Source organism: Sphaeramia orbicularis, chromosome 19, assembly GCF_902148855.1.
Source record: "Sphaeramia orbicularis chromosome 19, fSphaOr1.1, whole genome shotgun sequence".
Taxonomy (NCBI): Eukaryota; Metazoa; Chordata; class Actinopteri; order Kurtiformes; family Apogonidae; genus Sphaeramia; species Sphaeramia orbicularis.
Window position 1 is genome coordinate 30769921 of NC_043975.1, and position 26011 is coordinate 30795931.

At 38.0% G+C, this 26011-nt stretch overlaps 1 protein-coding gene across 2 annotated transcripts in view; it reads left to right on the forward strand.

The window, feature by feature from the left end:
- The window catches only part of plce1 (phospholipase C, epsilon 1), a 120500-nt gene that overhangs the window by 25066 nt on the left and 69423 nt on the right, over positions 1-26011 (forward strand). For both annotated transcript variants that reach the window (XM_030163130.1, XM_030163131.1), the window contains 2 exons: positions 22822-23000; positions 24637-24779. In XM_030163130.1, the coding sequence (XP_030018990.1) occupies positions 22822-23000; positions 24637-24779 (322 nt within the window). The remainder of the gene's footprint in view (positions 1-22821; positions 23001-24636; positions 24780-26011) is intronic.

The following is a 26011-nucleotide window of genomic DNA, read 5'->3' on the forward strand; positions in this document are numbered from 1 at the left end:
ACTACGCTTTTTTTTTTTTTTGCACACAGACCCACAAAATGTAACACTTCTTTCAAAAATATCGCCTTTTCAAATGAAGTGAAATGACTGAAATTGCATATTGGACATTTAAATTATACTGAATAGATTTCCTGGAACAAATCTCCAAGCTTCTGTTTATTCCTGGTCAGCAAATATTTGAGTGTCCTGGGCTGTCACCGACAATAAAATGAAAATATATGCTTTAAAATACGGAAATTCTTGTGTAATTATATTATTGTTTACTCTGTTCAATGTTCCTTTTAGCTCTTTGCTTGTTAAATATCTGTACCTGTAAAAAGGGTTGCTATGTTTAAAGACGGGTTATTTATGAGCTCATGTAATTACTTTTACAAACACAACCATACCTTACACCCAGGATAGATCTCTTTTATAGTTAGCATTAAAGATAAAGCGTCCAACAAATATCTAGTTAGACATCCATTTGATGTCAGGCGCTGTCAAAAGGGCGACTGGTTTTCTGTGTTACTCCTATAAAAAGACATCATTTTGTTTTTTCCTGATCATGAAGTGATATGAGAGAAACCTGCATAAACAATATACAAAATATAGTCTTAAGATGATCTTTTTTTTTTTTTACCTAGTATTTACCTAAAAATATACCAAAGAAAATCTCAATTTCCAACTCAATTGAGGTCTGACTCATTTATAAACTTTAAATGATGAAATAAAAGTGAATGAAGAGGGAAGATGATTTAAGTGGAACCATAGGTGGAGGTTTAACAGAGTTTAAGAAGAGGCTTGACATTTTAACTGAGGGTTGAGTAACCCTGCCAGTCTGGTGCAGAACACCTGCTGTTTTGTTATGCGTTTGATAGGCAAGACGTCAAAAGTTGATGAGTGAATCATAGTGTTGTCTCATTGTATTGTTACAAAATGTTCTACACTTCTTACTCCCACATGCTACACTTTCATTTATCAAATATTTTATCTAGGTCATTGGCTGCTTTGGAGGCTCACCCTTATAAAGAAAGACAATCAGAAATTATCGTCACTTTATTGTTGGTTGGAGACTACACCTGTTCAGTAGCTGTAGGTTAGCAATCAGTATATTACATGTATGTTTGGGATCAGATAAGTTATTTTTTCTCTGAACACGGTACATGTCAAAGCAGGGGCCTCACACTCATTTTAGTTCAGGGGCCTCATACAGCCAAGTATGATCTCAAGTGGGCTGGACCAGTAAAATAATAACAGTGGAAAAAAAAAGTAAAACTACATTATGAAACTGTTTACATCTACAAAGTCTCCTGAAAAATGCGAAAAACATGAACAACCCGAAATGTCTTAAGAAAAATAAGTGTAATTTTAACAATGCTATGCCTCAGTCTATCATTTTCACATGTGCGTTACAACTTACAGATCACAGTGGATCTACAAAGACACTAGACGTTTATTAACAAGCACTATATTGTTAAAACTGTAATTAGTTCTCTTAATGTCTTTGTAAGTTTTCTTTTGCCAAGGTCATCGTTCTAGAGCTACCAAGGAAAAATTACTTGTCTTAAGACATTTCAGATTGTTCATATTTGTTGAGGTTAGTCAAATTTTTTTCTCCAAGGAAAGTTTCTGAAAATTTTTACACTAAAACAAAGTGAAAAAAATTGGAGTTGTCATTATTTATAGGTTATTATGATGGTATTTTACTGATCTGACCCACTTGAGATCATATTAGTTTCTATGTGTCTGTATGACATCCTTGACTGTTAATATCTTCAGTGTAATTTTTGCATTTTACAAATTCATCCCACGGGCCGGATTGGATCCTATGGCGGGCTGGTTTTGACCCACGGCCTATATGTTTGACCCCTGTGTGTTAAAGGAATACTTTTTATTGTGTGAAGGCCATAAATGACATACCTTCCAACACTTTTATAACAATTGAATTCTAATTGATATATTTTAAAGGAGTGCTTTTTGCTTTTTTTTTAATGGAATTATGCATTTTCAAACATTTCCCTGTGGTCTACATAAACTGTAAATGCAATGCTTGGGTCTGAATTCTTCATTAATTCAACTCCACAGGTCCATCTTCGATCATATTTCTGACTAACGACACCAGAAAGGTCGTTTAGAGCGCTGGCCCTTTAAATGCACATGAGCCACTTCAGACCCCACCCCCTCCAGGTTGTTGACTGTGCTGCTCTGTCCCATTCAACCAACAACTGAACATTTTAGGTAACTGGCTCAAAGTTTGGACATATTTTCATTATGGACTACAACCACTGCTGCTGACAAACAATTATGGCGTACTCGGAGAACTGTTTGTCTTAAGTCTTGACCTTATATGTGCAAATGTCGTGATGTAGCTAGATATAGACGTAACAAATTATGCAGGTATTGAAACAGGTTGTAGAAATCCACTCGATTTTTGCCAAAATGAATATAAAGATAGCTTTGCAGCACCTGGAGGGTTCAAATAAAAACTTTTTGAACTTTTAGGGTCCCCAAATACACAAATAAGTGTACCAAAGACTAATAAAAGTGGGTTTAGCAAAATATGACCCCTTTAAACAAATAATAGATATAAGAAACAATTGATCTGGTAACAGGTTTGGAAAGATCTAGGTTTGATGAGTAGAGTTAAGTTTTAAAGAAAGGTGCTATTGAAACCCCCCCTATACTGCTCAGATGCATAAACAGGCTTACCCTCCATGTATGTCACACTCACTTAACCTTGTGTCTATCATCATAATGTTCTTTCTCCCTGTGTTGTACCACTACAAAGGAATGTGCCAAGCAGGCCACTTTCTCACCCAGCTGGGTGTTGAGGCTTAGCCGGAGATTAACATGTGTGTGTGTTCATACACACTCTTGTTAAGGCAGGTGTGTGCTACACAGAAAAGGGCTGGACAGTAAATATCTAGCATTCCTATGTAAGGAGTACTATTTTTCACAATCAAAGTGTCTTGCACAATGTGACTTTACCTCTGTTTAATAGTATCAGGTACAGGTGCATGTGTTTCTTTGTAGCTGTTTTTAAATGTACGTAACTCAAGTTCACAGGAACACATGTGGTTAATAGACTTGTTTTTTTTGAAACCGTTTGCATTTGCACTGTTTGCTTTTCTGAAGTGACAGAGGAGTGCCAAAAACTGTGTATGGGTGCGCTTTCGCTTTATGGGGTTAAAATGTGAGTGCGGCTGCTGTGGCTCAGGCCTTTCGCATCTTAGTGACAGTGTGGGAAAATTGCACTCTTCCAGGAATTGGGGAAATTGTCCCCAATAGAGATCCACTTTGGGCCTGGTCTAAGACAGACTATGACACAGTGGAGAGTTTTGACCCTCTGAGGTGAATACAAGATGGAGCTGTGATAAGAAACTCCTACATTATGAAGAATGTAAACACACACACATATTTGAACATCCGGTCCCGGTGCCTGTATGTTTTTATGAACTCTCCTACGTTTCCTCACCCACATGTGACAAAGCATCCTCTCTCACAGCGTTCTGACTACATGGCTGTTACATGTGTCACACTTTGTGCATTCTTTCAATGATGTAACCACAGCTTAGCATCCGACCCCCCATTAACTTAACTAACACTTATGATTTTAATTAGGAAAATAACATTTGGTTGAAAATGGGCCGACTAGGCCATAGAAAAAGGATTAAAAGCATGTGCACGCTCAAAAGAATTACACAATTGACGTAAAAATAGCCTCCCACCTCCCCTTCCTCGCACTTTGACTCATTATTTGAGAGGTCAGCCAGAAGAGATTTAGCCTAAAATAAAACTCTAAAGCATTCAGGAAATTGTGTATTATGTATTGTTGCATTTTTTGGGTTTTGTGTTGGCAGTGTTTAAATCACCAGGGAAAATGTCCAAACTGCCTATGACAACAACTGAAACAACCGTGAATTTATTAAGTATCTATCTGTACCGCTTGGCATGATTTTACTTATTTTCTTCTGCTTTCTCTCTCTGGCCAAAAAATGAATTGACATGACTTCGATGGAGTGAAAGAACTGAACTGAACAGCCTGATAGTGACGCATGGTCCTTTGGTGCCATCTTGTGGACATATATTTTGCATATGAACTGTGACTGCTAAATTGGTCGAGCTGTAACGTGTATTTCATCAGACATCAGAGGTTGTTGCATCTTCTCACTGCATCTCCTACTGCTTCTTTGTGTTTGTATTTTTTGTTTTTGAAAGAGTCATGCTATTTTGCCTGTTAATCAAGTAAAATAAGTGGTTTGATGTCAGCAGCAGAGGCTCAAAGAAATTACAGGCATAGCTGTATCTATTTTCCATTACTTTGAACATCAATCATTAACTGTAAGTATAATCAATCTGTAATTGTAAACAGGGTTTTTAAGGCACAGAATGAGATGGAGGCGGTTCAATCCGAATCATAGGCACCGCACCTTCACTTGGCTCAAGGCTTGTGTTTTAGGAGTTCTTATAAGAGTAAACAAAATGACAATTAGCGCATTTTTTACTGTTAATTCTCAAGGAAGTAAAAAAAAAAAACGGGGGAATATACAGTATGCCAGGATGTCTGTGTTTGCAGATTTACTGATTATCTTGTTGCCTCCACCCTATAGTATAGACAGACAGTAGCATGTGTTGGAGATTTGGAAGGAAAAAGGATCACTGCTGTAAAGATTCTATTCGGTTAAAAAAAAAAGTTTAAGTGCTTAAGTGCTACCAGTGGTCTAGAACACGGGTGTCCAGTCCTGGTCCTCAAGGGCTGGTATCCTGCATGTTTTAGATGTTTCCCTCTTCCAGCACACCTGACGGTTGATATCAGGCTTCTGCAGAGCTTGATGATAGGCTTATCATTTGAATCAGGTGTGTTGAAGAGGGATATGTCTGAAACAAGCAGGATACCAGCCCTCAAGGACCAGGCTAGGACACCCCTGGTCTAGAACATGCAAGTCCAGTAACACATAAGTCCAATGCATGCTAGAAAACAGTAGTATCCATGAAAACTCCCTCAAACGCTTTTTAATTCTCCGTGCAGGGAAACCCATAGATAACAGGCCTAGTTTAAGTAAAGTAAAAATACTAAGTTCAGAAAGTCTTATTGATAAATTCTGTCATCATCCACTAAATAAATGTGACTCTGAATTGGTTTGATTTGTATTGGTACATGCAGGTTTTAAATTTTTTTTTCCCAGTCGTTGTGGTTCTCCACTAGAGGTCGCTATGTTATTTAAATAAATGGGACAACTCAGAGTTGGTGTATAAACTTCACCTAAGTGTTAGCCACCCAAAGGTGTTAAAAGAAGGGCAGACAAAGGCAGATGGTGTCTATTTCCAATGGTAAAGTATATACAGACACACACTTGTTCATGCTTGATTCATTGATTTGGTGCCTTCTAAGTGCTATTTATGTAATACATGTAGTATAATACATGAGTCTGACCCCTTATGGCTGGCTCAGGAGGCCAGTGTCATTAGCCGTGTATTGATCAAAGAAATGCAAAGTAAAGACTGAGGACATGCCAGCTGTTTGCTTTGTTCCAGAGGCCACTTTGATGTCAACTGGCCATGAAACACATTTATTTTTCCACTTGATTAGGCAGATTCAATAGGACATACTGTATTCATTTAGCCCTCTGACTGTTGTGATTATGGTTATGGCTATGTGCGAGGATACGCTGCAGTTGCTGATTAGAGTTCAAATTAGGTAAGCCTTTGATTTAAACAACTTTGCGGAGAAGTGGCAACTGCATATTTTATTATCTGAGGATTTTAATTTTTATTTCAGTGCCGTAGTCGGATGATTTGTTGTGGCAGAGTGTTATAAAAATTGTGACTAGAGATGTTGATTTCCAATTTTTATTAAAGCCTCTTGGCCCCTATAATCTTTTTTTTATTACAGGTTGTTTCTCATATGATGATATAATACTATGTTAAATAAACCACAGAGACTGCAGGCTATGAAGCAGGAAGCTGCCACACTTGTCTGTAATTAGAGGTTGGTGCAGAAACGCTCACCAGAACAAAGCTTAAACCAGGATTAAGTGGCTGTAGCCCAATCACTATTGCTTTAACAACCCCTCTGCATCACCTGTCGAAATGAAATCCAAGTGTGAACATTGCTTTTGATTACTCATTATGACACCTTAAATGCGACTGGTTGAGTTAGACTAATTAGGTTTTGTCCAGAGATGACAGGTTTTATTACCAGGGAAGGAAACCACTGTAAAAGCATGAAAAACACAAATCTTCTTACATTATATCATATTAATGCAGTGGTTCCCAACCGTTTTTGGCTCATGACCCCATTTTAACATCACAAATTTCTGGCCACCCCAGACATTCAAAACAGAGACTTTTTTTTTTTTTTTTTTTTGCTAAAATTAATTTGTTTTGGTCATGTAATAGTTTGCTCCACTATGTTGCAAATAAACGTTCATTTTAGACTATTTTAGTCTAAATAATGTATATTATTATATATGAGGCAGAAAAGCTAGGTGTAGATTACTGCACAAAGTGAGAATTTCATTGTCCTCGGTCAGGATATGTACAGTCAATCCAGCTTGGATTTACAAGAATGCAAATTAATACTGAACAAACAATAACTCAAACTATGAATTATGAAAGAGCTGCAGCATCTGAAACTGACCACAATGAACATTTGAAAGATAAACAGTACCACAGTGCTTCAGTTTCAGCTTCACAGTTTGTCATGTCTTTTATGTGTTGTGATTGTCTCTCTGAACTCACCATATATTTTTTATTAGTAAGTTTTGTTTATTTTTAACAATTACTTGAAATTTCAGGCGACCCCATTTGAATTCCGGACCCCAAGGTTGAAAAACACTATTAATAGAATAGTTGTTGCATGTTGCACATCGTAGGGTTTTTAGAGTAGTCAAATGTCGTATGTGCAACAAGTTGTAACAAAGATTTCTGTATTTCTGAGTGAACTTGTCAAACAATGCCAGAATTCTGCTCTTTCCAATACTTTAAAAACAGCATAATTATTTCCATTGGGAAAGATTCATATACATACATTTTTAATTATGTCAAGAAACACCTTGTTTTTTTTGTTGCACATCATCCTGTTCTCTAAAAAGGCAGATTATCATGTGCATGTTTTGTTTGCACTTTTGGATCAGTGTTACTCCCCTACCCCTACAGATTAAGCTACTGAACAGTTTAATAAGGTCTCTGGTGAGGAAATAAGAAGTTTGGCACCATTCAGTGACTTCAGCCAGGAAGTACAAGCTCTCTCTTTGTATTGGTTAGAATGATAGAGTGCTAGTGCCTGACATTTGGCAAACAACCTCTTACTAACTTTGATTGATTTAAGACACTTAGAATTCCTTGTCTGTGGTGCACTTTTGAGAGATAGATTAGGCCAATTTGGAGCATCGGTGGTTGGTTTTTCTGTGGCGGGGTTTCACGTCCTGTGTATTAACTCCTAATCCAAACACTCGGATCTTATTTGAGTTTTGTCAGGCATTGTTTCCACACTGAATAGCCTTTGAGAGGAGGATCGATTGAAACCGAGTATACCCGTCTCTACTCCGTCATTTTGTGTTTAGAGTGTTCTGTCTGATATAATCTCACCTCTGTCGGCCGTTGCGATGGGCCAGTTGCCTCATAACCTAATATGGGGGTACCCTATGCACTAGGCAGAGATCTGAGTCTCTTGTCTGACTCCTTCTCCCCCTTTCCTCTCTTTATCTCTCTCCTCCTTTCGCTAGCCTCACTGATGCAGAGATCTCTGTCGCTCGCCCTCTCTCTCTCTCTCCCCCTCTCTCTCGCTCATGCTGCCTTTCACTCAACCTCTTTTCTCACTTTTCTAAGTGTACACAGGCTAAGAGCGATTGGAGCCGGTTGACTTTTCTTCCTTTCTCTTCAGTATATCGTCACTAAAGTAAGTAAAGCGTTTAGTGCATGTTCCTGTTGTCCACACTGTAAATGTTCAGTTTCATTCACGGTGCTTGGTGGCTTTAAGAAACTGCAGTTAAGATTAAAATCTCAGTGTGATCAGTGTAACAGCGCAGGAATGTGTTCTGTTTCATTAAACTGATGTTTTTATACATGATGTATGTGGAGTGTAGTATTTCTTAAATGCATTTGAGCTTCTGTCATGTAACTGATTCATTCTGAGAGTCTGTTTGAGCTCTGAAGTCTGTGCTAAATACTTAGTTTAGGAAATTTATATCTGCACATTTTTTGACAAGTAACAGTACAGTTTTCACAGACAAGGTCACTTAATGGTTGGCTTGACTTTTTCATGTGTTAAACTTTGAGATGGGTACCGTTTATTCCCATAAATCATAACTCACTATAAGGTGGAACAGTAGAATACGAAGTACCAGCCCAACTTTTAAGTAGTTTGGACTGCATTTCTCTTTATGTAGTACCAAAAGTATTTTTATATCTAGAACCTTAACAAGTGAAAAACATTCATCATGCTTATCTCTGTGTGCATTTATGTAGGAGAGTGTTGCAGCTCGCTGTAGTATGACATCATGAGAACTGTAAGTGGGGGAGTGTGGCTCTGTGGAAGCGTCTCACTGGGTGCTGTGGGTAATGGGTTCCAGGTTGTTTTGGCCCTCACGATGACCCCTCTTTTTTTCTCCTTTCTTACTTGTCTCTCATATTTCTTTTTTGTTTTACTTTCTTTGCTATCTTGTAACCTCTGCTGTGGTTACTTTACGCTTTCAGAGCCTCGTCCACTTCATTCTACTCTTTTTATAATGTGAGATGCATGACTCGTCAGTCGGATTTTGGAAACATGTATTCTGTCATACTATATTGACCCTTAAATCTGTTCCTTTAACCATACATTCAGCATGTAGTATTGTAGGCTGTGTATTTGCCTTCCTAATCTGCGCATTCACTCTGTTGTGCTGACTTGTGACCGTCATATTTTCATCAGATGTGAACATCTTGGCCAGCAAATGTACAGTAGACCACAGCTACAGCAGTAAACTCTGTTTTCCCATCTTCTTCTGTAATACACAATAGATAGATGTTCCTTTTTCTATATAATAAAGTTACAGAAGTTGATGAGGGTTTTCTGAAACACTATTTCTTTCGCCTCTACATAGGCAAGGCAAGGCAGGTTTATTTATATAGCACATTTCATGTACAAGACAATTCAAAGTGCTTTACATAAAACATTAGAAGTATTACAGCGGGGTGCAAGGGAAGCAATAAAAAGTATAGGCATGAAAAGAAAAAAAACAGATAAAAACTTGAAGCTTAAAAGAAACATTGCAGATCTGAACTTCTGAATAAGAACTCTATTCAATTGCAGCTGAGAACAGGTGGGTCTTTAACCTGGTTTTGAATAAACTTAGTGTTTCAGCTGATCTGAGGCTTTCTGGGAGTTTGTTCCAGAAATGTGGAATAATGTAGGGGTGGGGTTAAATAAGTTGCACTTCCTCCCACTCCTTTTCGAATGTGCAAATAAAGTCATGCTTTACTTTCATGTACATGTAAAAGTTTTTTTTTTCCTCCATGATTTCTTGCTATCTCTTTTATTTCTAAGGAGAAGATTACTTTGTTTTGTTGCGTATTTGAAATAAACTAAACGAAAAAAAAAAAAAAATATATATATATATATGTATATATCATATCGTATATCGTATAACTATCACCTGTAGAAATGCTAACCTTCAATTTTGCAAATTTCCAACGTGTGTGTGTTATTCTTGTCCAGTGCAGCCATAAACACGTCATACATCCTATAATTTTCTCATTTCATGACATTGTGTGTAATTTTCAGTTTTAGTTTCTTCATTTGCTTGTACTAAATATGTAATAACTCAGAGGTTTTTTGCCAGGTAGCTGCATTCTCCAGTGCTCTTGACTCTTTTGTGTAATACACACAAAGTACTTAAAGTAATGCCATAAGCTTGTTAAGGGTGTGAGGCAGTGCCCGGGAGGTGGGCCTAGCTCCTGGGTCTTTGGTAGAACAGCTCCTTGTGAAATTCAGCAAGGGATTATGATTCAAGTCCCTCTCTATTTCCTGTGATGTATTCCTCTGTGTTTTTTTCCCCCTTTACCTCCTCCTTTGTCTTTTTTGTGGTGCTGTCTTTACTCAAAACCTTCCTCCACCTTTCCCTCATCTTTCTTCTAATGACCTCCTCTTCTTCATTCATCTCCTGCTTACTGTTGAACCTCTGTTCCTGTTTTGACAAACGTCCTCACAACCTGGTTTGTCTCTTGTGTTTTTTTCTTTCCCTACCTTTCATTGCCACACTCTGTTCTGCCTTGTGTCTGTTTTTTTTCTCCTTTCTCTTCACCACCATTAAGTAAATTGAATGTGTATATTCATATGTACATATATACCAGCTTACATGTTTTAGTCCAGCAATCAATTAGAAATAATTGAAATTCCATAGACGCAATATTAATCTGCAGGTATTTGAATAACAAATTTATAATTTAAGTGAGTTTTTATTGTATTTCATTCCAAGCAAAAAGGAGTGACATGAATTTGCTTCTCAGTGTGGCAGTACACGAGAGTCAGTAATGGGCTGATTGTTGGTTGGAGAGAAGAGGGATATTTTTATCATTTTTTTGATGCACCTTTTTAATCATAAAGACCCAGCGTTACTGTTATGTAAGTTCCCAAATGAACTTTTCTCTATATCTAACCTTTCTTAAGCGATTCATCACCATTTAATTATTTATATTATCATCCTCTGTATTTTGTGTTTTATCCATATAAATCAGGTATTTTGCTGTATTTTATTTACTGATCATGCAGATGTTCATAAAAGCTCAGATTAAGGTTAAGGGTTATTATATCAGAAACAGAAAAAACTGCAGAAAAAGTGACCTTTTCCGTAAAATATATAAATAATTGAACATAAAACAAGCATTTCCATCCACTGTCACTGATGCAGCTTTCTGGGTATTATTGATGAATCAGTGTTGTAGAAGATGACGGTGTTTCCACATTCACTACGGAGTCTCTGAACGTCCAAATGGGTCATATCTGATGACCATGAAAAGATGACCAATTGTATTTTATGCCAATTATTTACATGTATTGATAGGATTAGTGGATCAACAGGTACAAAACAGTTTAGATCAGTGGATGCTTTTGGTCAGCGGTTGAGGTTTGGGTCTTTATGGGTTAAGTGGTAAACGTTAAAGAAAATAAAGTGCCCCCCACTTTTGTCTTCTAGAACCGTTTGTTCCTCCTCTAGGAGCCAGAAGCTTATTCATATGACACAAGTAAATAAATTATTACTTATTATTGATTACCTTTTGATTATCTATATCATAATACTGGAAGGTCTCAGAGCGTCTGTGTGTGTATTTGAACAGTTCTGAGAAATTGAGACGTTTTGGAATTGGACAGTTGAGGAATAGTCCTATCTCTGCATTAAATATCTCGGCAAGTTGATGGGACCAATATTTTGGGAGATATTAGTCATTTTGGAATATAATAGCTTTACAATCATGTTGCTCGGTTGACCGAAAGCGCAGTACCACGCTGCAAGACGGCAAATGAAGTTATAAACAGGAGCAGTGCATTTACTAGATTCAGTCCATGACAGTTGACGGACAAATAAATAAACAAACATACAAAAAAAGAGGGGTCAACGCGCTAGTATTATATATTTGTGTCATTGTTTGGGCCACAACTTAATGTAGGATCGAAAACGAACATCAGTGAATGTAGGTCATTGCCCCACCATTACAAATCACAGGGAAAAGTATCCTCCAGCAACTTTTGGGGGTTCCCAAACACCCACACACTTACATCACCCACATTACATGTACAATATTGCATGAGTCTAGCCTCTAGAAATGCTAACATGAAAATCCACCCACTGAGCACTGAGCCACAGAGAGTCTGATCTAAGACATGAGTCACCAAAGAGGAGTTCCCTTTCAAGAATTATTATAACGACACCAAAAGCGCGCGCGCACACACACACACACACACACACACACACACACACACACACACACACACACATAAAACGAGTTAATTTTCACATCTGAATTTTTTTCTGTCACAGACAATTTTTCATATTTTTCATTTTCAATCAGCTGCTAAGTTCTTTTCCATCTGAGTTGGCATCTGAGCTTTACAGTTGTATTGGTGTCACTTGTGCCGGATGTTGCAGGCAGTCTCTTACTGATTACACAGTAAAATACCACAAACCCTTCTTGTCTCCTCTTCTATCTTATTTTGGTGTTTGAAGACTCTGAATCTTTGAATCATGAAACAAACAATGTCCTCTTTAGGTCAGTTCCTAATTGAAATGAGGTTGCGAATGAGGTTTGCATATATTGGCACATACATTGCATATACATTTGTGGGTCGTATGCATATAATTTGTGCTATAGTATCTTGGTTGCATTTATTGGATTGTTTTAGTGAGTTAGATTTTCAGTGGCTGCTGATCAGATGAGATTTGTGTAGATGAGCTTAAGCATCCTATCAACAACACAACCTGTCATTTTCCATTTACTCTTATTTAAAAGTTTGGAGTTTTTTTTCCCCATTACATTTGGCCATGTTCTACTACTATTTCTGTCCTTGGATATTAATAATTTTGACCGTTCAGAGTTCCAGCTAGGATTGTATGGTGGTTCATTTACAGTAAACAAAACTTTCAATCCAAGGTCGGTTTGCAGACATTACCCTGATGGACTTATTTAGTCTCTAAGCAAAGACCAAATGGCAAAATAATATTTGGTATGTACAACTTGCATGATTGATTTGCATCATCTCATAAATATAAAGTGTACAAATACACACATGTACAGTTTTAAAAACACTTTGCATGAAGCTAATAGCCTACATGCTGTGCTCTCTGTGGACACACACAGTTTCCCTCCCTATGATTCCAAACACATACTATTGTACACAGTGTAGCCAGCAGTGAAACAGTCCAGGCTCAGGCTGGGTTAAGGCAAACATTACCTTGTGGAGACAGAAACGGCAAAAAAGGTCAGGGGAAAACAGGACAGTGCACAGAGGTTGTCTTTCCTTGGTGATACAAAGCAGGATTAGGGACTGTCAAGAGGAGGAAAGTTGTTCAGTGTCTATGCATATACATGGATAAAGACAATAATAATGACAGAAAAAGTGTCCGAATGGTTCCTTTTTCTGCTCTTGTATCATTACATGTTTAACCTGAGTCATGGGGTGTCTGCGTGGCTTGTTTTGGTGGGCTTGGTTTTTGTCATGTCATTCGGTTTACACGGTCTTGGATAGGTATGGTCAGAGTCTGGCTGATGAGATACCAGAGCTGTTGAACATACCTGGCTCCCAACCCAGTTTTCAAATAGACCAGGTACAGCTGATTTACGCTTGTTGTCTCCCAGTGAGTGGGGTGCACATTTTCTTTATTTTCTACAGACGGCTTTTCGGCTCCAGTTTCACTACACGAAAACAAACAGTTCTGTGATTCGAAGGATTTCAGGACTGTAGTGCTTACTCAAACAGGTCTTCTGCTGATTTATAGTCCTGGACGTGACGATATATTCTGCTATACTTAGTTCATATTGGGTGTTACAGGCTTTTGTTGTTATGTTTTTCTGGGTTTAGTGCAAGTTTCGTTCTTGATCTCTAGAACTGATGAATGTGCCAAAAATGCTGACAACCGAAGGGTCAACTTACAAGACATACATTATTTGAACTGTTCTGCTGACTTCATATAACTTTTTTCCCTTTGCACAAACTAATATCTAAATTATAATATGGAAACATACTTATTAATGATGCACAGATATATTGGCCTTCTTAAATAGGGATGGAAATCGAGAACCAGCTCTTTTTGAGAACCGGTTCCCAGTAGCTCTATTCTTTGGAATTATTTGCCTGGGGGGGCCAACAAATGTCCTGCCCCCTCAAATAAAAGTTTCCGAAGGTAAGGAAAAGGAAAATGAGGTGCACAATAGTGGGAGACAGGCCCGGACTGGCTAATCGGGAGGACCGGGACAATTCCCGGTGGGCCGGTATAATATTTGGGCCGCGAGGGCCGGAGTTCACTTTAAATATGTATTTAATATTTTATTTATTTATTTATTTTTTGGGGGCCGGTGTTCAGTCATAGCACTGAGTTGACCACGTAATCTGCAGCTGCTGTTCCTGGGCCACACCCCCTCTACTAGTAAACTGTTTGTTTTCTTCCTGTTTTTTTTGCGGACACACCGTGACCTGGCGTAACATCTCCTTGCATACGGTTAGCAGCTCTATACTGTAGCTGTGGAGCATATACGATATGTGCTCTGTAGGCTATGTCGATGCTCAGCTGTGTTTGCTGTTTGAGACATGGATAATAGAAAGAGCAAAGGTGGTGTAGAGAAGGCAAGAATTAAAAAGAGGAAAGTCCTGGAAGCAAACGCAGCCAAATGTGACAAAATCTGCAACTTTTTCACAGAAACGACCTCCCGGTTGGAAACAACTAATGAGGATGATGAACCGGGTAAACCACCTTTCAAGTTAGTTAATTATCGAGTCAGTGAATTATGTGGCATTGTGACGTGGAACATAATGTTATGTCATTTAAATAATAGTATGATGCGACGCCACGTAAGTGGGAAACTTTGTCTTGTAGCTCCTCAGATTCAGAAAGCAGATCCAGCAGCAGACACCAGCCATGAGGCTTTGCAAAATAGAAGATTTGTACTGAGAATTATGACCATTTTTAAACTGTGCTTTAGTGTCAGAAGCAGAGCCAGGAGCCAGTAGTGATGAGGGGATTGTTCCTGTCAGGATGGAAGGAAAAGGTGAGCTGTCGGAACAGACTGTGTAAACAAACATTAGTTCCACTAAAACCACTTTCTATACCCAAACGATAATACTGGCCTATTTTATTTTTTATTATTAAAAGTGAGACAGTAAATACACAAAGCCCACAACTGAAAGGCAATAGTATAAAGTAATATTAAATAAGCCTGCATATTTTGCCAGGGTAAAGATCTGAATTGGTTAAGTAAGTCCAAATGTCTGTAGATATTATTTTTTATTGTGATCCAGGTGCAGGCAAGTCTAGGGAAACTGGTGGAAGTGTGAAAGGGAGAGCAGAGTCTACTGATGACAGAGGAGCAGCTCAGCAGCACAACCCTGAACCACTAGTCACAAATGAGACAGATGAAGAGGAGTCTGTTGTTAGCTTTGATTGCTTTGCTCACCCTCAGTCACAGGATATACATATTTTTTTCTTATCATCCTCATCAAACCCCTAATATCACTGTACCAAAAGTTTTCAATAGCATCGATGGAACAAACTGCAAGTAAGTTGTGATGGAAATCTTTTGTTGCAGAGGATACAAAAATAATAGTTATTAGAAAGTGCAGCAAGCTTTATTTATTTATTTTTTTTAATTTTTAATATTTTTATACTTTCATTTCATTTCAAACATTTTAAAGGTTTGAAAAATGTTAACACTTATAAGAACAAAAATATAGATTCTGTTATTGTTGTGTTGTGAGGAATAATAATGTTGGAGATGTCAATGTGCACTCACTTTTGAAATAAATCCACATTGTGAAGCAACCTTTACTTGCGCTGAATTGGAAATATTTTAGAAAATACACTGAATTACAAGGCTGTGCAGAACAGTGTGTAGACCTAACATGTAAGGTTATAATTGCATGATTTTAATAATAATCGGTCGTGATCTAAAGTGGGCCGGTCTGAGGTATGAAACTCCAGGGCTGAAAATGAGTCTCAGTCCGGCCCTGGTGGGAGACATAGAGGAATTAGTAAAGTGTCTTATGTTTCACTTTCACTTCGTCTGGTTGTATGACACACACACACACACACACACACACACACACACACACACACACACACACACACACACACACTTCGAACGGGCCCCAGTATCATCTGTTATTATTATTTGTGCATACTGTATATATTATATTTTCTGTGCAGAGATGGAAATATAAAAGACAGTTAATGCAAGCAGACCAGTTATTCCCTCACCCAATGACAATTCATAAGATAATCGATAAGGAACCGGATCGATTAGCAAAATCGATAATGGAATTGGAATCATTAAATTCTTATGAATTCCCATCCCTATTGTTAACATAATATCATCTCTCGGCTGATTAGATGCCATTTCACCAATAGCTGTGGTCCATATTTATATGTTGTGTTGTCTTCATGTTTAGGTCATTAACTTGCAAGATTTGAATTTGTTCTCATTAAATAATATTATGATTAGAAATTATATAGTTTAGTTAGTTATTTAGAATGAAGATTTGTTTTCTTGGTACAAAATGGAGGAAAAAAACCACAACAAAAACTAAGCAGAAAGTAGTATCGTTATTGACGGCACTGTCAGTCAAATTGTATTGCTATCATTCATGAACTACTGGATTGCTATGCACTGTATAGACAGCTTAGACAGAATAAAGATGCAGCACTGGATCCAACAGGCTGAGATGTCCACAAATTGTATTGCATAGTAATTCATTAAACATAGCCAATATATAAACAAATGGCCAAATCCCACAGGCTTCGTGAAGAAAGGGTTAAGAGTGACGTCTCAGCCAGTGACCTCGGCTCAGACTGCTGACCAGAATAACAAAGTTCTTTAAAGATTAACCCCCGCTAGGGCCGCTACCCTCGGCTAACCTCGACCCTCCGCAATGCTTCTAAAAGTAGATTTCAGTTGAAACTATGTATTTCTATCCCTGTAGTGTCAGCCTTGTGGGAGAGTATGTTTGATAGCAGGGTGTGCACTTCTCCAGTCCCTCATGAGCACTTTTTTCATTTTCACTCGCTTGATATCTTTAACAGATTAAACACTATGACTGTACATGTGATGTTGTTATTGTGTGTGTGTACATGCTTTGCCTTATTAGGTAGGATATACTGTACACAAACACTTAATTACAAAGGGAAATATGCAGAGGTATTGAAGAGTGTGTGTGTGTGTTTGTGTGGGTCTATAATTGACTGGATGCAAGTGATAGTGACAGTGTGATGGTGACAGTGTGGGAGTATGTGAGGGAGGGCTCAAAGACATCAAAGTAAAAGGGTCAAGACATGGGTGGTTAGATTTCAGGGAGACAGCAACAGTCTTTCCAGACTCTCTCATGCTCATACATAAAATATGTGTCTGGCGAGATGTGCATAGCGGCACAGGCATGACTCATGAGTATGTTTGCATGTCTTCATTATGGCATGTGTATATGTATGACTTTGCGAGTGTGCATTCCAGCTCAAAGTTCAATAGATCTGTGTGGTGCCCCTCTCTAATCCTTTCCCAAAATGACTGTTGCCAGGCAGAGAAATTACCCAACGGGGGGCTAATGGGGCTCAATGACAAACCCATTCATAACTGATGGTTACAGGTTAAAGTTGTAGCTAGTATGGTCATATTTTTCTCTTTTTAATCATATGTGCTTGGCTACAAGGAACATTTATTTAATCCCTGTACTTGCATTGCAAAAATGAAAATCTTACCACGTGTATTTTTCTCATTTCTAGTCAGCATATCTCATCACACTTAAAATAAGACATAATCACCTAAAGAGTAACTTTTCAGTGAGATATAAGAACTTATTTTTAGATAATAGATCTTGAAAATGTTATTTCATGAAATTTTACCAAGATAATTTTCACTTGTTCCATTGGTGGATTTTTTTATTTTTTATTTTTTTGCTTAATTCAAGATTTTTGTGCTTAATTCAAGCAAAAAAAAAAAAATCTGTTAAGTTTTTCAAGATCTGTTGTCTAAAAATAAGTTCTTATATCTCACTTACAAGTTACTCTTCAGGGAATTAAGTCTTATTTTAAGTGTGACGAGATATTTTGACTAGAAATGAGAAAAATACACTTGGTAAGATTTACATTTTTTTCCAATGTGAAGACTGACTCTCACTAAACACATCAGGTGTCAACCAGCCCTAAATGAAAACACTCATGGATGAAACTGCGGTCCTCCATGGGCTAGTGTAAGTAATTTGCTGAAGGATCAAGGGATAATTGTGCATGCAACATTTTAATCGCAAAAATGCTGAACACTCAGTTGAAAATGCTAACACCGCACAACCGTTATCACAGAAAAATGCTTTAAAGTTTTCAATCCAAACCATTGCATCAGCAGTGTGGTGAGCTGAGAACTGCTTTGAGGACAAACAAAACAGTAAAATCTTGTTTTGTAAGTCTCCTGCGGTGAGTAAATGTACAAAGCATGTGGGATATGACATGAAAGGATCTTTGTGAAGCTGTGTAGATTGTGTATGTGACACCGTGCATATATATATATATATATATATATATATATATATATATATATATATATATATGTATATATATGTATATATATATGTATATATATATATATATATATATATATATGTATATACATAAAAGGGGTACAAATGTATTAATTAATTACATACTTGTGTACCATATGTCAAAACAAAGGTCTCAGATCATGTTTAATTTTCAAAAGAAAAGAAAAAACATACTTACATGCCGACTAGGATGTTTTTTATGACCAGCTGCTCCTCGTTCTCAAATGTGAATTTAAGTGGCCCAAGCTGTGTACACGATTATGTAATTATATTTTATTATACTGATCACCATTTCCAGACTTTGGGTTTCTACCTCAGTGTATAAACTTGATAGATATAAACTGGAATAGTTCGTAGGAGTGTAATTTTTTACATTTCATTATAATTACTGTGACTCTATAAATTGAAAAGCTGAATCAGTGCAGCTGCTTCAGGCAGTCTGAAATTACCTTAACTGAGCTTAAATCATTAGCATTTCCTGCGCACACTGTAACATGATATACGAGATTTATTAGTGGCAACAGACCGGTATAGCTGTAGTTTTACTGACAGGATGAGCTGCAAGAACAGGAGTACTGGAAGGAGAACACCACAGAGCTTAGATTGGAGAATGCTTTGTGTAGTTATCGAGCTGAAATGCACTTATATCCCCCCATACTTAATACTGCATAAACCAAAAGTACTGGTGCTCTGTTCATCTACCCTCTGGCTTAGAAACCATATTATTGTCTCACTTGAGATGCCATTTGATTTGCAGCGGAACAGAAGCAAATGTCCGTTCTATCCTTGTTACTTGTGGAGTCACTTGTCTTGGGACGTCTGTGAAACCTGAGAACCAGAAGATCAAACACCAGCATATTTAATTTTTATTTTGCTGTTCATCATTTTAAGATGCATTTATTCTTTTGGTTCTGATATTTTCAATTGTAGTACTTCCTTGTGTCTAGAAGCACAAACTATTTATGAATGTGTGATTTTTTTTTTTTTTTTTTAATCCAAGTTTGTATGTCAGAGGTTTGTTTGTTTGTGTGTGCGCGTGTGAAGACAGCTGCTCTATGTCCATCAAAGCAGGCCTGCATTCCCTACAGTGTCCTTTGTAGTTTCTATTACACAGTTGCTTACACACAGCTTTTTCTGATTCATTAGTCACCCTTTTAACCTCTCCATCTATTCAGTGTGTGGCACTACTACATCTTGACTTCAGTTGGAGGAATATGTGTCCTTTTCAGGGCACATTGAGAGAGACTAATGGTTTGATAAAAACTTAATAAACTTTATTTTGGCTAAATATCTCCTAATATACTAATATTTACTAAACCCAGAGTTATGAACCTCAAGGGTCAATCACCATTAAGCATCACTAGAAAGCTTGGTTGTCGTTTTACTTACTGTTTGGAGGCTTTTCTTGAATGATGGGAAGATTCACAGTACTTCAAAGCAGTGTACGATAACTGAATGTGTTCAGTACACTGGACCAATACGAATGTCATTTATGATAGTGTCTGAAGAATGAAAGTTATTTAATTATCAGTTTATTTGTCACCTCTATTAGTAAATAGTGCATCTAATATTTTTGGAGGTGATGTGTAACATGTCAGCTGCACATATACATGGAGTAAATAATACATGCTTGAGCTTTGCTGAGTTCCATTTTTCTCCTTTTTTTCTGTTGACATGTTTTTTGTCAGTGCAGAAAATACATTGTTAGTCTGTTGTGCCATTTACTCAGTAGACATGAAAAGTTACTGGAAGCTAGGGCTGCACAATTAATCGATTTAAAATTGGACTATCCGGATTCTGGGCTACCATAGGTTCCTCCTTCTAATTCTGAGAGTGGTCTCCACAGTCTTTGGTCTCCACACACCAGTACAAAAATGCGTTTGCTAAGGAGAATGAGAAGTTCGTGGCTACAAATAGCAAGAGCAAGTCGGTTCAGTGGAATTGGTACAGCTTCGAAGTTTCCGATGAAGACCAAATCATTCCCTGCTGCAAACTCGGCATGAAGGCGGTGTCAGTCAAAGACAGCAGCACAACCAGCTTATTTCAGCACCTCAAACTTCATCACACGCCAAAGTGGGAGCAGTATGTTGCACTGCAGGTTGCACACTGCAAACAACATGCCGGCTAAAACAACACCACCACCGGCCCGAATTGAAAATCAAGTTTTTAGAGGAAAAAATTGGGATTTTATTTTTGGCCAAAATCGTGCAGCCCTACTGGAAGCAAATGGAGAAATGAGGCCTTTTACAAGAAATATGAGTCAAAATACTTACTTAAAAGAGGCCATGAGTCGTATTTTGTTGTTGAGAAGGTCAGCTTTATATGAGTATGAGAGTATCTATATACTGTATGTCTAGTATAATTTAAAGGTGGGGTGAGAGATGTTTTCCTGGAGCATTTTTCACTATATTGTGTAAAATCCCCTTCACAACCCGATTGCAACCAATTAATTAAATGCTCTAACACAAAAATAAAGATTTTTAGTCACCTGTGGAACTGATGGGACTGGAAAAAAACACCATCCAGATCTTTTAAACCGGCCCATCAAAATGACTGAATGGTTATATGTCAATCATATTCAACGGCCATTTGTCCCTCCCCCCTCTGCAAGTACAATCCGGTACTCTGGAGGCGTGGCTTCGGGGGGAAGTCTGAAGAAAGGGGTTTGGACTTTTGAATTGTGTATTTTCAAAATGTAACTTGCTTGAACTGTTTTTCCAGGATCTCCTACCCCACCTTTAATTGTTATTTTGAAATACAGTGTTTTTTTCCCATTCTTTGTTTATCTGGAAAAGCATGTCATACACAACTTCCCTTTCAGGTACAATTCAATATCCACACATCAAATTTGAACGAAGGTGCTAATCCAAGATTTTTAGTCGAATATTGAACAAATAAAAAAAAAAGAAAGATAGAAAAGTAGGCTGGAGGAGAGGGCTTACTCCGCTACTTCATCAACAAGATAAAACACACTAAGGAGTGTATGTTGACATTAACCAAAACAGAAATGTATATCGTATACATATTTTCACATAACCGATGTATTCAATTCACATCAATTACAGATTTGACATAGTTTGTCCATTTTGACCAAAAAGTGAAAAAAAAAGATTCCCTTTGACCCTTAAAACAAAATGTCAGTTTCTCCAGAATGTAGATGTCCTATACAATATCGATCCATTCTTCAGTAGTGGGTGCTTCAGGCTTTAACCGTTTTCTAATGATAGTCAAAAGCATTAACAGCAGTTTTTTGCCACTTTCATTTATCCCTCATTCTTCCTCTCCAGATTTCTTCCTCTAGCTGTATCACTCTAAACGTGCAGGCTGATGTGTCTTCATTCCCACGGGACAGCCCAGATCTGACAACAGCTAGGCCTACACCCCATGCAGGAAACCCATCCCACTGAGACTAGTTTGCCATGTACTATGTGTTTGTGTGCATATTATGCCACACTACTGCCTGCCACCGCTCATTACCAGGAACGCTTATTCGATTTAAAAGTTAACAATGACAGACATGTTCATAAGAGGAGACTTCACACTTTAGTCCAGTAACAGGAAAAAGCTTCAGCCACCTTTTCACCTTCCAGGCAGTGCAAATAGTTACTGCTAGTGATCATTTATCTAAACAGTATTTTCTCATTAACCTTTTATTGTGTTCATTGCCCACTCTGTCACAAGTATTGATTTGATTCACTTGTGTTTCCATCCTTGCTGAAGGCATTACTGTCCACTTACAGTGCCACAAAATGTTGCCTTAATGGCCTTTTCCCTGGAAAAAAAGCCCATCTGTAGGTTCACTCAAGGGCAGAGAACAACTCAGTTGTTTCCTTTTAGGTCAGATAGGTTTTGATCGTTGAAGAGTGTGAACTGAATAAGGAGGTGTTTTTTTTTTTTAAGGTCAAAATATCCATTCAACTAAAACTCCTCTGTGATGTCAACTGCTTTTCCTCCTCTGGTTTCTTCTCTTCTCTTTTACTTTTATCTGCTGTCCTCTTTTTTTAATCCATCCTAGTCTTCTTTTCCCTCTCTAACTGTCCTACATAGCTTTCTGTCTTGCTCTGGTGCTTTTCGTATGGATCAGTGTCCCAACTTTTGTCCTCTGAGCTATATGTGTCAATGGTATTTCTCTCTATTAATTGTTTCTTTTCACTATTTGATTTCTGTTCCGTCAAGAGGAAATTGCTTCTGAGAATGACCACAATAGAGAGGCCAATTACACTGACCTCTGATTCAAATGTTGTGTAACAGGGAAATTGTCAGCCATTTTATCTGTTGAAAAACACTGGGTAAAATATCTTTTTCCAGGAAGGTTTAATGTGTGTTTTTGTAGAATTGTTGGGTCGATCAGAATAAAAATGATTAAACTCCATGTGCTGCTTTCACCCAATTCATTCTCTGTTTTGTAGCTCAGTCAGGGGACACTGGGAAAGTTTTTACTGCACTAAAGATCAAACTGAACCAAACATTTGGTGAATGGCAGACAGCGTTTTGAGAGGATTTATCAAACTCTGGTGTTTCCAGTTTTAGTTTCTACTATGTGACCCATTTGTCCCCTTCTTCCTTGACAGGTTACCAACTATGTGCAGGACACGGGGGAACATAATCTGACTCATCCCACCAAAAAGCTTCTGCTGTGTTGCCCTGGATCTGTGTGCCTCAGGGAGTCTTGCTGTTCCTTTCACAGTGCCGGTGCCTGCCCACCCAGACAGAACCTAAACTCCTGCCTTAATCTTTCTTATCCGCTGAGGTATTGGATCATTATTCAACATATTTGTGTCTACTGCAATGAAATATTTTGGCTTCATGCATTTATGTACCAAAATATATTCTGTGACTATAGAAGATGCTGTGGAATTAACTGTTAAACATGTCCAACTATTTGCACTATGCTGTATGATGTACAGTATATTGAGTGATGCAGTTACAAGTTGACAGATGAGGCACATCACCATTCACATATGTGTCAGTCATGTTTCTCCAAGGTGTCCAGTGGACCACATTCATTGTTGCTTTTGTCACCATGGCTACAAGACCAAAAGACCCCAGACAGTTATCACTTCAGTCTGTCAACCAATCAAGCATCAGATTAGTTTCACATAGGCAAGCAAAAACAAGATGGACATAATATAGATGCTATTCCAACAATGCATCAGTGCTGCCCTCCATCATGTCCTTAATTGACAAAGGCTTTTCCTGTTATGCATCCTGACAAAAACATAAGATTTGTGGTCAAATGCATTCCAGACGACCTCAAGAGGTCTTACTGATCAGATCACAATGTACTTTAGTGAGTGTTCACGCCTATATTTAGCACTGGCATGAAATCAAATATAAGCATGGCTTTAGAAGTAATGTATGTGATTTTTATGTCAGAATTTACAAAACTGAGAAGTTACTGCATTTAATAAGACTGAAACCAAACTTAGTCATTTTGGTCAAATGTGTTGAGTTTTTGCATTGTTACCTCATAATGCACAGCACTAGTCCTGAAGATTAAAATCCTTTCATGAGGTCACAGTGTCAAAGACATGGCTAATTAGGAGAAGGTCTCTGTTTTTGGACTTTTTCCATATTGTCATCTGCTCTGTAATCCTGTACAACATGTACACCTGTCAACTTAAAATATACGTAAAAATCTGGTATTTTAGTGATGCGTGTTTGCGCCTCCCTGAAGTTTATGTGAGTTTGTGCCTTTGCTAAATATTAACCCTTTACAGGTCACTCACAGAAATACTCTGAAATTCAAAATGTCAATTTTAGTGTGTTATTGGAGGACATAACAAGACTGTTATTTTGTGAAATTTTTCAAAATCTTTTTATTGTTATGTAGAAAATCAAGGCTAATGAAGTTACCACATTTGGTTACTTACCCATGAGTGGCAAAAATGAAATCCAAGAAGTATTGATAAAAATACAAGAAAAATGCATGCAATGTGAAAGGAACATGTAATTTAGAACATTAGAACAATCAGTTTTAGAACATTACAACAGTAAGTGCTGATCCAGACACCTGTCCACATCCACATTATCCCTTTGAACGTCATTCCTTACATTAGTACCATTACTTCATGGTACCTAACAAAGCAGGTACACTCACTGTTCATGCAGAGGTGGACCTTACAGACCCTGGAGACCACATTGGACCTGAGATTGTTGACCCACTGTCCTCACTGTAACTGTTGCTCCCGTCACTTGTTTTGCAATGCATGTGGAAATTACCAAAAATAGTCACTTGCCCGATAAAGGGTTAAAGTGAATAAAATATCTTGGTATTTTCTGTTTCAGTCTGTTTGCAATGAGAAGTGATCATTTTTGTTCTGTCTGACAACAAAGACAGACACATATTTTCTCTCTCAGTTCCACCTGTCCTTATTTATATCCAGGTTTTATCGTGCCTGTGGTCAGAGGACATCCGTGTGTTCATTGCTGACTGGAGCCCTTCTGGAGGCCACAGCTGCTCTCGGGGCCCGCACCACTCTACCCTACCCTTTTCCACAGGGCTCCAACTGTCACGCTGTGCTGAAAGGTGAGCATTATACATAAGGACAAAACACGCTGCTTCCCCCGGGTCAAAGGGCAAAATCTGACATGTTTTGAGATGCTGGCTAGTGCCATCTATAAGTTCTCATCCCTCTGCTCCGTCATCATCAGTGGTAAAACACTGTCCGTTGTAGATCTGAGTTGTTTACCATATGTTGCTACCATATGTAAATAACCAGAGGAGCGTGAAATGAAATGACCAGATAAGCAAGAGCTTTGGGCAGAAAGCTTATATCTGTCTGATTCTGAGAAGAAAAGGTTCTCACTATTCCCCTGTGGTCTACTCTTCCACTCTCTTCTCTTCCTCTGCTGTTTTCCCACATGGTTCCTTATCGACAGCCGGTTTTTTTGGGTCGGTAGGAGCACGTCTGTAGTTGATCCCAGTGGTTGCCCTTTCCTTTTTTCCTTTCTTTTTATTTGTTCTTCCCTCCTCATGTCCTCTCCCTCTGCTCCCCGTTCTCTACTTCAGACACTCAAGTGGTAGAAGACACAAGACGAAGAGCAAACCTCCTGACATCACAGGATCCACACTCACTCACACTCATGCACATGCACCAGGTCATGTCTTAACATCTGAAAAGAGCTTATATGCACTTCAAACAAGCTTTTAACTGCTCCCTTTTAAACACAGGATTAATAGGCTGGTAATTTGAATTTATTAGCGTTTCATTTTTCCTATCTGCAAATACAAACATATGTTTTTCATTAATATTCCACACGGCACAGTTTGGGGAAAGCTTGCAAAAATGCATTAAAAGACCAATTGCGAAAAGCTTTTCCCTGACAAAAATAAGTTAATAGCTACAGTATGTTACATCACCCTGTTACTCTCTACATGACTTCATCGTCCAGCCAGTCGGTCAGTTACTCAGCTGGTAACTGTCTGTCCACCTTGTCTACAATGATGTTACGTATGACTTAAATGTAAGCTGATCCTGACATTAATTTCCATTGGCTGAAGGCCAGGGGACAGGCTGTCTCTAGTAAGATCAAGAAAAAGCACACGGATACACCAGACCCACCAGCGCAGAGACATCCAAGTTCCGAATTTGTTTCCTCATGCCTTTTTTTAAAAAAATCATTAATAATGTTATTAATGGACATTTTAACAGACGCTATCACAGCTTCACAGAAAAAGAACAAATAAACATATCCATGCACACACACACATACAAGCGGTGCATATCTTCTACATGACACCGTGTTCTGTTCTAATGG